General features: G+C 37.7%; 1 protein-coding gene across 3 annotated transcripts in view; it reads left to right on the plus strand.

Annotated features, from left to right (window-relative positions):
* Positions 1–12,298, plus strand: part of LOC149203974 (endo-1,3;1,4-beta-D-glucanase-like) — a 235,109-nt gene extending 222,811 nt beyond the window's left edge. For 2 of the 3 annotated variants that reach the window (XM_089403644.1, XM_089403646.1), the window contains exon 7: positions 11,998–12,298. In XM_089403644.1, coding sequence (XP_089259770.1) covers positions 11,998–12,138 — 141 coding nt within the window. In that variant the 3' untranslated portion in view covers positions 12,139–12,298. Of the gene's footprint in view, positions 1–11,922 lie in introns of all 3 variants that reach the window. The other variant, XM_089403645.1, reaches the window with a different exon arrangement.
* The last annotated feature ends 4,863 nt before the right edge of the window (positions 12,299–17,161 follow it).

Genomic DNA, 17,161 nt, shown 5'->3' on the forward strand with positions numbered 1-17,161 from the left:
CAAAGATGCAAGAACTTTATGTGATTTGCTAGATGTGTTTATTTTGGAGGTGGGTGCAGAAAATGTTGTCCAAGTCATAACGGACAATGCTGCAAATTATGTTGCTGCTGGTAGAATGCTTATGGACAGGCATCCTACTTTATTTTGGACACCTTGCGCTGCCCATTGTATTGATTTGATGTTAGAGGACATAGGGAAAATTCCCTTTGTCAAAGAGACTGTTGACTCATCAAAAAGCATCACAAAATTTATTTACAATCACACATTTGTGCTTAGCTTGATGAGACAATGCACCAACAACAAAGAGTTGGTGCGCCCCGCCATTACACGGTTTGCGACGAGTTTCATATCTCTTCAATCCCTCTTGAAATCTATGTGGGATTTGAAGAGAATGTTTCTTTCAGAGGAGTGGCGTTCTTCGCCAATGAGCCGCAAACCAGAAGGAGAGGCCGTGTGCAGACTTGTTTCATACCAAGAAGACTTCTGGGCGGGAGTGTAGGAGGTGTGCGCTGTCACTGAACCTTTGGTAAAGGTTCTTCGGTTGGTAGATGGTGAGAAGCCCGCAATGGGCTATTTGTATGAAGCCATGGACAGGGCCAAAGAAGCCATTCGGTCCTACTATGATGACAAGGGAGATGATGGGTTCCAGAGACAACTCCTTCTATGGAACGTCATTGATGAGCGATGGAACAACACACTCCATCGTCCCATTCATGCTGCTGGGCTTTTCCTGAACCCTGCATTTTCTTATGCATGTGGGTTTGATTTTGATACTGAGGTCGTGGAAGGATTATTAACCTGTGTCCAGAAGATGGTGAGATCTCCAGAACAACGTATAGAGATCTCTAGACAAATTGAGACATATAAGATGTCAGGTGGCACATTTGGCTTTGAGATGGCTGTCATTGATAGGACGATTAAAATGCCAGGTATTTTTTAGTTTGTACTTTGTAACTTTGTTTCAAATTTCATTGTCTCTTCAAATTCCATTTTTTTCTTATGTTTATTTAAAATTTTATTTGTAATTTTGTTGTAGACGCATGGTGGAAGATGTATGGTGGCAGAGTACCCCTTTTGCAAAAGCTTGTCGTACGCATCCTCAGCCAAACATGCAGCTCCTCGGGATGTGAGCGCAATTGGAGTGTATTTGAAAAAATACACAACAAGAAGCGCAATAGGTTAACAACTTAACACTTAAACATTTAAAATATTGCAAATTTCCAAATAAATTTTTGAATTCATTAAACAATATTTTTTTTTATAATATTAATTATTAATTATTATTTCATGAACTTTGTACAGGTTGGAGTCCCGTAGACTTAATGACATGGTCTATGTCTACTACAATCTTCGATTGTGGGTGAGGCAACTAGAGAAGACACCTGATATGGATGCCATCTCATTGGATGGGATTGACACCACTGCTGAATGGAGGGTTGAGACCGAGAGGCCTCTCATGGATCCCACTGAGGATTGGTTAGTGCAGGATGAGGGGGAGGAGGAGGGGGAGGAGGAGGAGGAGGAGGAGCAGGGGCAGGAGCAGGAGCAGGAGGAGGAGGAGTTGGAGGAGCAGGAGGAGGAGGTGACACCGCCTACCCGGGCTACCACTACCACCAGTAGAGGACGTGGTCTCCGTCTACCTACAGTAGCTACTACTTCTACAGCTACTCCTTCAGCTTCTAGAGCACGTCAGACTCCACTGCCATTTCCACCACCACAGGCACCAGCATCTTCATCTAGCGGGAAAGAGAAAGCAGTGACATTTTCTCGCAAGAGGGGCAGAGAAAATCAATAGGATTAGAGTCTTAGACTTTCATTTTATTGTATATGACATTATGACATGATGAGATACATTATCATATTTTTTGTTGATATTTTGAGGCTGAGTTGGGACTCAGGACTTACTATTCAGGACATGATTCAATGTTATGTGTGATTTTAGCGCTAGAAATGATATTAAACATCTTATATATTAGTTTTTTTATCATATTTATGTGTCAATGTATTTATTTTATGTTGTAGATGGTTTAGATATTAAAAAAATTGAAAAAAAAATGAAAAAAAATGAATATTTTTGTGCCAAACGATTTTTTCCCGATTTTTTCCGCTTTTTTCCCAATTTTTACGATTTTTTCCGCTTTTTTCCCGGCGCCGAATAAATCCCGATCGCGATTTTAACAACATTGATGCAAACAATTCTTTATCATATGTGGGATAATTAATTACTGCAGAATTAAATGTCTCAGAATGATAACATATGGGTTTACTGTGCTGCATCAACATTTCTCCCATGGCATAGTCACTGCATCCATTTCAATCTCAAAGGGTCTTTGAAAATCGGGCAGTGCTAGTACTGGTGCTGTACTAATATTTTCTTTTAAGGTGTTGAAGGCTTTCTGCTGTTTGCCTCCCCACTGAAACACCTTGTTCAATCCTGTTAAAGCATGTAAGGGAGCTGCAATCAAGGAAAAGTTAGCAATAAACTTTCTCCAATACTGTGCTGCTCCTAGGAAGCTTCTAACTTCTGTAGCAGATTTGGGTTTAGGCCAGTTTACAATGACTGCAACCTTAGAGGGATCTATCTTCAATTCACCACCCCCTACAATATGACCCAAATAATTCAAATATGTTTTGCCAAATTCACATTTTGATAGCTTAACATAAAGATTTTCTCTTTTCAAAACATCTAGAGTCTGCTTTACATGCTTCAAATGTTCTTCCCATGTTTTACTAAATACAATTATGTCATCTAGATATATAATGACAAAATCATCAATAAAAGGCCTGAGTACGTCATTCATTATTCTCATGAAAGTAGCAGGAGCATTGGTTAAGCCAAAAGGCATAACTAACCACTCATACAGTCCCTGATTTGTTTTGAAAGCAGTCTTCCATGCATCTTCTTCTGCAACTCTGACCTGATGGTAGCCACTATGCAAGTCCAACTTGGAAAAGTAAACAACTTCTTTCAACTGATCTAATAGATCATCTATGCTAGGAAGGGGATAATGATTTTTATCGTTATCTTATTTAGTGCTCGATAATCAATGCACATTCTCCATGAGCCATCTTTCTTTTTCACCAAGACAATTAGAGACCCACATGGTGATGTGCTAGGTCTTATGAACCCTTTCTCGAGCAGGTCCTGTACCTGCTTATTGATTTCTGCATTCTCTAAAGCGGACAACCTGTACATTCTGATGTTAGGCAATGGAGCATCTTGCTGCAAATTAATATCATGTACTGTTTTATTTTTGGGTGGCAGACCTTTAGGTTCTTGAAATAGCATATCATATTCTGAAACAACTTTTTCTAAATCAGCTTGCTGTTTAGCTTACAGCTTTCAAATACATTGGTTTTATCAGGTTTTTTTTCCTTTACAACCATCAATAAAAGATTTACAATTCTTTTCATCTACCCTAAGTTTATGAGAGTATAATTATTCTTGAGTTTATGAGCTCTTACAATATATTCGATTCCATCTTTAAGGAGTTGATACTTGTTTTAAGCTCTATAGAAAATGGTTTTTCTATCATACAAGTAAGGACTTCCTAAAACAATTCCACATATATCCAAGGGAACGATATGTAACTCAACCTCATTTACAAATGCTGACCCAAAAGAAAACCTAAGTTTGCATTGTCTAGTCACTTGTAGCTTTGGTTTATCACATATCCAACCCAATGGATATGGCTTCTTGTGAGGAGTGGTTAGTAATCCCAGCTTCTTTACAATTGCTTCAAAAATTAAGTTTACTTGTGAGCCACTATCAAACAAAGTATCAATCTTTTGATGCTTGGAAATAATTCTAATATGAAAAATCTCATGTCTTTTCCTCTCATTTTCTTCATTATCACTAGATTGTGCAGAATTACTAGTAAATGCTTCAGAATTTTTACCTTTTATGCCTGTGACTGTGATTGTTGTTTCATCCGCTGAGTCTGACCCCAAATCCTTGTGAATAGTTGTAGCTGTCTTCTTCTTTTTGCCACCGAATTTATTGGGTTTCAGCTTTGGATGCAAAATCCAACAAGGTTCATCATCATGCCCATCGTTCTTGCAGTGAGTGCACGAAGGTTTGGTCTTTTGTACTGCATTTACCTTCCTCTCTTTCCATTTCTGCTTTCTCTTTTCCTTGTTCTTGCTTGCAGTGGGTTTTGATGATCCCCCAATCTCTGGGTTCACATTCTTGCCTCTAGCCTCTAGATGTGTAGCCTGAACAAATACCTCATCTATGATAGTAGGATTAAACATGAGAATGGTGTGTTTTAAATAGCTGTGTAGACCAACTATATACTTCAGCAGAGTTTCAGGCGAGTCTAAAGAAATGCCTAGAATCAAAGCTCTTTTTCTAAATTCTTGGGTGTAGCTTTGTACACTTTGCCCTTTTAATTGGCGAAGAGTTTGCCAACTCATCATAGCTTGCTGCATATAAGCTAGTGGATAGAATTGTTTTTTAATGGCAGAAACAAATTCATTCCAGGTAGAAAGAATTTTACCATGCTTCTTCAAATCAGCTTGTGTCCTGCCTTCCCACCATACTAGGGTAGTTCCCCCAAGGCGTAGGCTAGCCAGCTGAATCTTTCTCCTTTCCAAATCGATGTTCTGCACTCTGCAATATACATCAATCTATCTAATCCAGTTATCTAGCTTTTTTGCATTCAATTCTCCGTCATAAACTGGCAAATCAAACTTCACATCTAATTTAATCAAAGAAGGTTTCTTCTTTTTCTTTTCAGGGCTTTCTTTATGTGAAGAAGATGATGATGATGATGATGATGAAGGTGATGATGGGGGAGATGGTGGAGAGGGCTTTTCTTCTTTTTCTTTGCCTTTTTGGTGGGCAACTAGAAGAGGTTCTTCTACTCCTTTATCTTGTTGGGAGGTTGATGAATCTTCACCTCTACCTTTCTTAAATTCTCTATACATTTCTTCTGCCATTTTCCTCCTAGGATAGACTCTTCCAATTTCTGGGTTAGCTTCAACCAACTCTCCTTCTCCTAATTTGAGCCTTGTCCTAGTTAGCATTCAACAAAAAAAAAAAAAAACAGCACAAGCTTGTCTAACCATAGCAACCTAGAGCTTTGATACCACTTGATCTAAAATTGATGTAAGACAATTAATAAGGTATTACAGACTCATGTGCATGGATGTGCCCATGTTATTTTGTGCAATGGATCGATCTGAAATACACAGACAATGGAGCAGTAAAAGAAAACATAATAGTCAACACATATAAACACAACAAGTTTAATAAGGAGTTCACTCAATACTCCTAGGTTACGTCTCGTGGTCCAGCCTTCAGTGGTGGCCTCTCTATTATGTCTTCGTAGCAGAGTTTTTTTTTACAACAGTGAGCTCAATTTGAGCCTCACACAACAAATACAAATCAGTAAGACTGTACTTGGATCCCCCAAGTCTCTTTTGAGTACATAGACTCTCCTCACTGACTCTCGGTCTCTGTTGACTACAATAGTATGAGCCCAATCTGAGACTCAATACATGACAGGTGTGCAGAGGAGTTCGCTTGAACCTCTCAAGCCTTCTCTAGAGTACACGGACTCTCTGACTCTCTCTGTCTCTATCTTAACTCTGGCTTGGCGCTACCTTTGCTTCTTCAGGTCAGCTCCTAACTTGCTTCTTCTCTCTGCCTCTCTATTATGTCTTCTCTCAGTCAGTCTGTGGCTTTAAAGCCAATCTGCTTCTTGACTGTTCGTTTCCGCTCTCTAGCTCTCTAGCTCTGTGCCTTCGTCTGTTCGAATCCCTTCTTTCGGTGTTTACAGTCGTTGCGTAACGCCTCACAGGGAGGTGGCCACCTATTCTGTAACAGATGAGTGTGTTAGATTCACTAGAAATATTGGAAACGATTGTTTTTTTTGTTTACTCTAAGAACGCTCGCGAAACACGAATTCTCGCCAATGCATTGTCCATATCGGACTTCAAATCTTGCACAATCTGCCTTATAACCTCATCAAATTCAGTCGTCCATCGGATCGTGTCTCCGTTGTTGATCTGGGGGCCCCAGATCCTACGGTCATCGTTCATATTGGGTGGCTAAGTAGCATGATGTTTACCCATCCGATGTGAGCAGTTCTCTCTCTTTTCCGTCGGGATGTGTGGCAATCGTTGTATGGCATCGGGTGGAACTCGGTTGAAACCACTTACTGCTCGAAGCCCCTCCGATATTCTGTCGGTCTTGTGGAATCCCGCTCTTGACAAAATCGAAACAATATCCTTTGCATTTGTTAATTATTTCGGCTTCGGGTGCTTGTGGTCGCGCTTCTCTAAAAGGTTTTCCCTGCGATATGCGATTCGGAAACGACTCCCGTTTATTGAAATTGTCTCTATGTTTGTCGATTGCGACAGCGTGTGTTACCATGGGCCGACGCTCTGCGCGCTTGATCAACGGTCCTCGTTGATCTACGCTAATCGCAATTCGCAATTGTCATGAGGATTGCTCCGATAAGCATGATTTTCACAAGATTTTTAATCTTTGCATGATTTTTAGAGTGTTCAAGAAAACTTAGAGAGTGTTTTAGGATCCTATTTGGATCAGTGAATGATACATGGATAAAAGCCTATGTACCCCTATTGACAAAAGGTTAACACTACATATCATCAAAATTAGTCTATATTGGGATCCTCATCATCAATATCACCCTCTAAGCATTAAAATAAGATAAAAAAGGCTTAACATGTGAAATCAAGATTTGATTTGAGTGATGCTACATTAAAAGCTAGGGTCATGATAGAGGAGTTCAACAATCACTGCCACCAACGTCGAGGTATACAAAGGGCTTGGTGCTCTTGATTGAATGCTAGTTGCATGCCCTCATACATGACATAATCAAATGGAAATGTTGCAATCCCCAAATCCTAAAATTCTGAAAAGTTTTAAGTTTGTTGGGTTTTGAGTGGGATCTAAAATTCTATTTTCTCCATCTAAAATCCAATGAGATTGGAACCACTCTCAAACATCCCGAAATAGTTAATTTCATTTTCATCCTTTTACTTTAGAAATTTAACATTACCATTAATTATTTAGCATAAGTAGGGCCTGGACAAATCCACTTCCCAACACTTGAAATCCCTTCTAACACTACTCAATCACCCTTAGCTACAATACAAAACCTTTGATAGCTCCAAACTTGTGATTGAATTGTGTGAAAATGAGGCAAAAAATCGATTTTAAGAAGTTGCGGTCTTCTTTATCACTGGACACATCTCTGAATTTCGGGACACGAGTAGGGCTCATATTTGACACGAGTCAAACTCGAGTTAGACATGTGTCAGGCACGTGTTGTGTCCAACATGTGAAATACATGACATGAGGGGGGGCCAAAGACATATCATGTAACATAGTATTGCATGTTGTAAATGTGCATACGATAAAAGTCTTAGTTTGTAACAACTTTTCTCTAGCTTATTGGGGTTGGTGGAAAGCATACTTGAATATTTTAACTATTATCTTAGCCTTCAAGGCTTTGTCGATATCTACTCCCATAACCATTAAACACTTATCACCCTTGAACCCTCCTTTATTGAAGAAATTTCTAGGTGATTTATTTGCAAGCTCCTTAGAGAGCCATTTGGCTTGAAACACTAGTGATATTATCTCTAAGTCTTGCCAAGGAGGCCTCCCTTGTGGGGATAATATCCAAACCACAAAACAACACGAGAGAGGCCACAAAGGTGAAAGTGGTGGCTAATCTCTTTGTTGCCATATGACCTACATTGCTTGGTGAGGCTTTGCACTAGTTTTGCTAGATTTTGTGATAACAATACCAAAAGTGAATCAAGACACTAAAAATTATGATAAAGAAAAATCAAGTTACAATAAAACCTTTTTTACATCCTAATCAAAAGAACTAGCATTTTAACCAACGAATGTATCAACATTGCTCTAAACAAAGAAAATATTTGACCTATATGTCGAAGAAGATCAGTTCTAATGTAATTCAATCTCAAATAACAATTATTCTTGGAATCACAATATAAAAAGTTCTATCCATGAACCCTATAAACATCGTTCCACAAAAGATTGTACTAAGGTGGAGTGACCTTTCAACAATATGACAATTATGCTTAGCACTTCGAAGATCGTACTGCCTTGTTTCTTTGACCGTGATACCTCAAGAACATAGCATTAAGGGAAAACATTACATGCAAGAGTGAAGAGGAGTTTTTTATGCCGAGGAAAAAACATCCTCGAAAGGGAAGGCAATGTAACAAACTCTTCAATAGGAAATCGGGAAGCAAGGTTAGTATGGGAAAGCAGGGACAAAGACTCAACTCTGAGTCTTGCATGTCAAAATAAATAACAATCAAGTCATACCCAGGTTTCCTTAATATTAGTTTGTTGGAACTGCAGAGGTTACCCATGGAGACGAGGACCTAGGTTAGGGAAGATAGAGACATAATTTGCCTCATAGAAACACATGAGCATGAAGGGTACTGGAAGATGGTAGTGTGGAACAAGGCAACAGGGAATGTCAAAGGACACGGGGGTATCATGTTATTAGTGAGGGAAAAAGAAGGTCGTCTCATTCAGTTAGAAAAAGAAGACTCAAATAAACAATTCATTTGGTTTAACATATCAGAAAATGGAAATCACATCAGAATTGCAGCATGCTATTTTGCGCCACGAGTTTCGAAAATCTACAAAAGTAGAGGGCTTGAACACAAAGATCCTTTTGTAGCCTTCAAGCAGATATTGCAACATATTCTCAGCTAGGTGAAGTCCTTGTAGTGGGTGATTTCAATGCTAGATTTGCAAGAGCAAGCTAGCATTCTTTGTTGTAAAGAAGACAGCGACCCTATTTGGCTTACAGAAGAGAGTAATCATCAGTGGGAAAGAATTTCAGAGGACAATGGTTGCAAACTCTTTGGTGAACAATTGCTTGCTCTATGTGGGGCCTTCGATTTAGTCATTTGTAATGGCTTGACTAGATGGGAAAAGTCCAGTAATCTCACTTGCAATACTTACAATGGAGCAAGTGTAGTAGAATATGTAATTTTCTCGCATGGTTTGAGTGAGAAAATGGAGGAAGTTTTGATTGGAGATTAGCTTTGGGACATAAAACCATATCACAAGACAATTTATTTAAGTTCCTCTTGGACTGAGAAAAAACAATTAGAGTCAAAAACTCAGTGTGTTCAACAAAATCTTCCAAAGGGTAGAATTCTTTTAACTCCAGAAAATTGTAATACCTTCAAAATGACTCTAGAGAGGCTCTTCGAGAAGGAGAAAATCCCAATTCACGGCCTTCATAGTCACGAATTAACACATTTAATTCAAAGTGCACTTGCAGAGTGCAAAAGAGCAAAAATTAAGAAGTCTGAAACAAATTGCTTTCCGGTTAATGCTTGGTTTGACGAGGAATGTAAAAAGGCAAGGAGAATGTGGAAAGAGTCAAACAAGGATAACATAAAGCTTAAAGCTTACAAGAAGATATTAATAAAGAAAAAGGCCGATTTCATGGTTTCAAGGAGGGAAGAACTAATCTTCCTTGGGAAAAATAATCCCAAATTATTTTGGAAAGAGCTCCAACCGAGAAAGATGCAAAATGAAAATAGTATTACAGCTTCTAAATGGTTTGACTATGCAAGACAACTCTATGAGCAGGATCCCAAGGTTGACCCTCCCCCCTTGGTCAACACTAATACCGAACTCTTCACGTTGTAAGAGGTAGAGATGGGTATCAAGAAGTTAGGTGTTGGAAAAGCAAAAGACTTAGCTGAACTCCAAGCAGAGTATCTAAAGTGGGGCTCAAAGGTTCTTGCACCTCACATTACAAAAATTTTCAACATCATACAATAGGGGTTCCCCACAAATTGGACAACTAGTCTGGCAATACCTCTTTTCAAGAGTGGTGACGTCAATAATCCCTCCAATTATAGGATCATAATGATAAACCCTTTGTTTGCAAAATTATTTGGAAGCATGCTAAAAAATAAAATCAACAAGTGGGTGAAGAAAGAGATAAGCGTGCTAAAGGGAAAGTAGGTTTTAGACCTAAACATTCCATTGTTGATCATTGTATAACTTTAAGGCACATCATTGAAAAAGTTTGAGAGAAAAAAGAAGTCTTTTGTTGCTTTGTTGATTTCAGAAAAGCGCTTGACACAATTCCTAGAGATAAGCTTTGGCACATAATGGAGGAACTTGGGATCCCTAAACATTTGAGAGCAACTGTGCATAGGCTATATGAAGAGGTGAAAGTCAAAACTAGAACTTCAACAGACATTTCTGAAAGTTTTAGAAGCAATATCGGGGTCAAGCAAGGTTGCCCACTGTCTCCTACCCTTTTTGGTTTATATATCCACAAACTTGAGGAGTGGTTAAATTCGCAAGGGGGTGATGGTATCTATTTCGGCAAGTTTGTTATAAGGCTTCTTTTGTATGCAGATGACCTTATTCTGATTGCTAAATCTGCTCGTGATTTGCAAAAGCACTTACTATCGCTTGAGCCATTTTGTAGAAGGGTGGGGATGCAAGTCAATATTAGCGGAACAAAATTAGCAGTTTTCTCTAAAAAAGGACAAAATAACCAGCATAAGTTCTACTTTGAAGGCAACATTTTGGAAGAAGTTGCGGATTACAAATACCTCAGATTTGAATCCAACAAAAATCTAGGCTGGGATGGTTGTAAAAAGAAAAGAACTTTGGGGGCTTGGAAAGCATTTTATGCTTTTCAAAAGTGGTGTAGAGAGGTAGAGTTATGGGACTGGAAAACCACTCAAACTCTTTTTGGGCTTCTAGTGACTCCGGTGGTTCTCTCTGGTTGTGAATTGTGGGTTAGCAGTACATTCGACATGCAGTGGAAACAAATTGAGAAAATTCAGAAGCATTTGATTACAAACAAATTCAAAATTAAGTGTAGTTCCTTATGCTATCTTGTTAAGTGAAACAGGGGCTGCTCCTATTGAAGCAATTGCTATGGTATGAGTCATAAGGTATTTAAAAAAAATTGAACAAATCGAAGAGGGCAGATGGCCTAAGGTTGTCTTTAATGACATATTGTGCAAAAGAAAAAAGACTTGGATGCGGAAAAATAACAAATGGTTTAGTAAATGGGGTATTTGCTTGAACAAGTGTCCCATAAACAGTAAAGAGATAAAAGCTTTTGTTATGGATAAGTTCCACGAGCGTACTTGGGATAAGGAGCTAGGGAGAAAGAAAAAGTACTATATTGAAGTGTTTAATCCCACTCATAATCATCAACAAAAAGTGCACATAGAGGCCAATATTTCTTGGAGAGCCAAAATTATTATTGCTCAGTTAAGGACTAATTCTCATCAAATCTGTTGTGAAATAGGACGCTGGAAAAGGCCAAAATAAGTGTGAGAGGAAAGAGTATGTATTTTTTGTTCTTCTGGAAAAGTGGAAATAGAAAAGCATTTCATTTTAGAATGCGAGACCTTTCAAAGACATCAGGGAAAGTTATGCAGATATTCTGACAGTTAGCTCTTGGGATAATCTATTTAGCGAGGGGTTTGTCAAGAAGCTAAGAGCATCTATTTTGAGGCTTCATAGGAAAAGGGCCAAATACATCAACCAGATGAAAAAGCAATCTGTCCCACGGGCTATCTTTAGCCTCATGAACATTAAAATAATTTTCTTTCTTTTTTTCTTTCTATAATAATAACATTAATAATAAGATTCAAAGGGCACATCTTTAAAATACATGTCTATTTAAAATACATGTCTATTCAACGTTTGTTTCTACACAATGTCACATACTATTGTATTTACTCACTTATTCATTGCCAATTCTATATTTATTTATCTGTATAGATTCTTTCATATTATTCTTGTTATATGGACATTTTCCCTTAAATGAATTATTGTTCATTACAATGTGATCAAAGGCATTGCTTTTACTTATTACATTTATCGTTATCTTTTTTCCCTTTGTGCAGGAAATGCTTTTTTCCTTTCCCCGGGTTGTGAGATGAACATATTTGGATAACTCTTTAGCCTGTTGCTTGTTGCAGGTAGATAGCTTTGTCAAAATTTATCCTGGGGTTGCTCATGGTTGGACTGTAAGATACGATGAGAATGATGAAGTTGCCGTAAAAAATGCTGAAGAGGCTCATGTCGATATGCTAGAATGGTTTAATAAATATCTGAATTGATAATAGGCATCTATGTATTAGAACATATTTATGTTCATTGTCTGGATGGGATCTCTTTTATTTATTACTGCAATACAAAATAATATATACATGCCACTCATGACAAGGTGTACTTATTTTCCAGTAAAATCCCTTAAAAAAGGTATTTCAGTTGACTTCTTCTGGTTTTTGCCCTGATATTTATTTAATTCCTCCATTTTTGTCTTTCAAAAGATGATCTATGAAATGTCTTGAAAGCAAGGATAATATCGCGTGGGAATCTAGGATAGTAATAAACACTGTAAGTTATATATTGCACGAGAAATTGATTTTCACTGAACTGGGATTTTGTTCTGGTAATAACCATTGTTTCACAAGGTTGATGTTCTATTAGTTTTTCATCTGTATTTACGGTACTAAGGCAATATTTTTTAAACTGATTTCCATACCTCTTCATGAATTCTAAAGCTGCTTTTCAAAATCTCAGCATTTTTGTCAGAAAGAAACCTGATTTATGCCTGACACCGTTATATAGCGTTATTTCTTATGCATACAGCTTAAATTTGTCTTCAAAGAGGTTGGTCATGAATATTTATGTATAGAAGAAATGACTTGACCTTACTAAATTCAATTTTGCTGATGATGTTTACTACTCATGTTGGCCACCCTCCACATAGAGGAAGATAATGAACCAAAAAAAATACTAGATGGAGCAATGTTCCTTCAAAATTCTTATCGATTTTAATGTCGTGTTGACAATTTCTTGTTTGCTATCCATACTGTTAATATGCCTTTCTGGATGGCATATGTGATGGCATATGTATCTCCATGGGAGTTTAACATAACCTCCTCTATCTTACCATGATTGTAGCAGTTTGACATGCATGTTGTTATGGCAATGAGATTTAGCATTTGTTATATAGGTTGCACTACACATTTGCCATTTTGTTTTGCTTTTAAAAAGGGATTGAGATCTTGTAGTCTTGCATGTGTATCTGTTTTAGTTCTTGGTTAAAGGAATGATTATTCTTCCTTTTGGTTTAATATTGTCCTTTTGTCATACTTTCTCAAGGGCCATTTGTTTACCGAGATGGTGTTTTAGAGCTTACAGTTGTAGTGACAAGCAATGTAAATATTTGGACTAAGGGTTATGACCTATGATAGACATGAATAATAGGGGTGACACCGCTTAAATGTCATCACAATGCAAATTCTCAGTCCTCACAATGCAATTTCTCAGTTGATGTCAGTTTTTTATTTTGGTGGCAATTAGAGCTTTGAATTTTTTGGTGTGATTGGAAGAGCTACTTCCTTTCAGAATATCAAGCTCTGATGTACTGGTAGACATTGGAGCTAATCTATTATGAGCTAAGCAGTGGATGTCCTAGGGAATATTAAGGGCATAGTAGTGGATGTGATTTTTGCACCCATCTTAAGTTTGTCTTTTCTATATTAAGGGCATAGTAGTGGATGTGATTTTGCACCCATCTTAAGTTTGTCTTTTCTATCACGGGGAAAATTGTTAAAAGATGTAAACAAAGTATGAGCATGTACTAAAACTAGAGGTGAATTTCACTATGCACATAATCATACATGATATAGATATGAGAAAATGATACTAGATTTCAGTATAGTAGAGCCAAAAAAAACAACCCACAAAGGGCATTCCCACTTATCCATCCTTCCCTGTCTAACATAATGCACCAACCTTTCTGTCAATCAATTTCTATGCCTATGTCAATAGTCTTTAGGGGAGCTTTTCAAATCCTTAAAACAAAATTTTCGCATTCTTAAAACTGTAACATCATGCTACTAAAAAATAGATTTAATAATATTGATGTTTTCAACACTCCCCTTCAATATATAAAATTTGGAACATAGCTAGCAATTCTCCTACAAAACTTGTCATTTGAACCATCTTTACAAGTCATCTATTTGCAGTATTACGTTGGACAATCTCCATTTGCATCTTTGGAAGTATTAAGACAATCTCCATTTGCATCTTTGGAATCACTTGTTGCATCCTCATCAACTCCAGTCAACATCTTTCCCCCGTGTCCTCTAAAATTAGCGTTCCGACCCCTTTGCAAGTGCTTCGAGCACTTGCAACAATGGGCAAGACCATCTTTGAGTTGTTTACATCTTTAGCAATCCATTATGTTCTCTCAATTATTATAGTGTCTTTATCTCTTCTGTTGTCTCTACCTCATGGTTTCCACAGAACTAAGAAGCCCAATAGGAATTCTCAAGGCTTCCAGGATGAAATCACTTGGTTTTCTAGAACGAAAAACATGGCTCTAATAGCATGTTAAAAAATTGAAAACATAGCACAAAAAATATGGAATCCACATATATTAAAAAGACCTTAAAGCAAAAGTTTATTAAAAATAAATAGAGGATGTACATAGTCATATATCACAAAGATATGGGGAGAATAACCAAGGCATTTGATTACAATAGATCCTATTCTCCTTGCAGTGGATACAAACAATAAAACAACCCCCAAAGGGCATTGTCTCACCCAATCTGCGCTTTTGTACAACGCAGAGTCTTTTCCTTGTATATGATTTCTATGCCTATCCTAGATACAATAAAGAAACCATCCAAATATCTACAGAGAATTTCTACGTTCCTAAAAATGAAACATGTCACTAAAGTACATATTTAAATAGTAATGTTTTTCAACCAGAATTGGTTGATCTTCCTAATTTCGTAGATAAGAGTATGTTTAGAAGAGGTTCTGCATTTCGGGCAACATATTCGATAAAATATTCCAGTAAAGATTATGAATTGAGCTCACCATCTCCCAACTTGTAGCAAGAATGCCTTTCTTGAGTGATGTAAGGCAATGTGAGAATATAATTGATCAGTACACAACTTGACATTTTAGGTCTCATATGGAAAGAACTTATTAGAATTATGGTGATCCCTTCTTTTGCTATAACACTAAGAAATTTATATGAGATTAAGCAAAACATCTAAATAGCATGTTGGAAATACTGAGAGGGGTGCCAAATCAATATTTCTTTTACAATTGTTATTTTACCAGTTTTAGATCACTTATAAATTGAACACAAAATGAACAATACAAAATAAATAATTTTATTAATCAAATATATCAAGGACTCCAATCCTCTTTTACAATAAATCGAGTACAATAATGTTTAGGGATCCAACCCTAGATGAAGACACCAATCTCCAAATTATCCACCAGGCTCCAACCTGTACTTTGCCAAGCACCGATTTGGACTTCACGAGGCTCCAACCTTTAGGGCTCCAACCCTATCTTCTGCAAGGCTCTAGCCTTGTTTTTATGAGGCTCCAAACTCCACACTAGTACAGGCTCCAACCTAATCTTCTTGAGGACACCTATCCTCTAGGGTCCCAACCCTTTGCTTCAATTTTTCAACGTAAGTTAAATGGTTCTTCAAGGCTTCCAATGTCTTCTGCAACAAACCCTGAGAATGTCTTCAAGTTCTTCAACAATGCCCTCACTTAGCTTTCAATAACCCTTTATTCATCAATGACAAATTAGTAAGTGTTGCCAATACTCTTCATGATTACCCTAAACAATTTTCTCCAAGGTTACGTCATGAATGCTTCATTCATCCATCAAAGGTTTCCACTTATGTCTCCAATTCAACTTCTAAGAAATTTCTTCAACAATGATGTAAAAACTGCTTCGACAAGATTTCAAATCTTTAATAGTTGTTGCAAAGGACCTTCTCCAACTATGCTTCAAAGTTGTCTTCAAAGGTTGGTCCAGAGGATGTCCTTTAACAAATCTGCACAAGGTTCTTCAAAAGTACTTCAAAACTTCCCGCTCCAAAAGATGTCTCCAAAAATTGTCCTCAATGTGCTTTAGCAAGTGTGCTCCAAAATATCAGTCTTCAATAGGTCTGCTTCAACGTTGTCTTCAAGATCTTCAATCATGTTCCAAAGAGTATAAGATGGGGTTGATCCAAATCTGGCTTCAAAATCTACTAGACAATTTGTTCAATAGTTCCTCTAGGTCCGCTCCAATAAGTATCTTCTATGGTGCTTTAAGAGAAAGACTTTAATACTCAAGTCTTTCTTCAAAGAGATACTTCCACAAGACTCAAACAAGCCTTTAATTCTTCAAGGGTCCTCCAATAAGATATCTTCAGACTTTAACACAACTGCTTTAAAGATGCTTCAAGAGACTCTTCAAGATTTGTTGCCTTTAATCCTCTTCAATGCTTGCTCAAACAATGCCCCAAGTCTATTACAACAACTATAGTAGGGTTTGTTCACAAGTATCTGTTCAAGAATGCTTTAACAAAGCTACTCTGGACGTGTCTTCAATAATTTCTCATGAACAAGCCATTGACAAAGAACCAATTCATATCTCCAAAGTTTGCTCCCAAGAGGAGTTGAGACTTGCAACTCCACAGGTTTGAGATTTCTAGGCTTGTGAACACAGGTTTGTTGGATATTGGATACACCAACGCTTCCCGTGTGTTTTGCGACATGGACTAACTGTCTCTCATGGACCCTTATCTCTAACGATGTGATCATTAACTAACACATGCGGGTTTTGGTCTAACGAAGATCGTGATTCCCAGCAAGTGGTATCAGAGTGTAGGTCACGAGTTCGATACACACCTGACTTGCGTTGGGGAGGGGGGAGATTGTTGGACATTGGATAAACCAACACTCCCCGTGTGTTTTGCGACATGGACTAACTTCCTCTCATGGATCCTTATCTTTGGCATTGCGATCGTTAACTAACACCTGCGGGTTTTAGTCTAACAACCATTGTGATTCCCAACAAGGTCCAATCTCCTAAGGGTCAAGCCCAAGCCTCCAGGTAAAGTTCAAACCTTAGGTATGAAGCTATTATAGGTCTAAGGTATAAATGCTAAGTTCGAGCCCTCAGATCTGAAGCTATCATAGGTTTATGAATCTGAGCCTCCACAGGTTTGTAAAACTGACCCTCCATAGGTCTATCCAAGCCTCCACAGTTTTATTCGAGCTTCCGCACGTTTGTGCTATAAGTTTAGAGATATACCCAATCACAATT

This window comes from Pinus tabuliformis, chromosome 2_1 (assembly GCF_031772625.1).
Source record: "Pinus tabuliformis cultivar Carrire ecotype Pingquan chromosome 2_1, CPIR1, whole genome shotgun sequence".
NCBI classification, from domain to species: Eukaryota; Viridiplantae; Streptophyta; class Pinopsida; order Pinales; family Pinaceae; genus Pinus; species Pinus tabuliformis.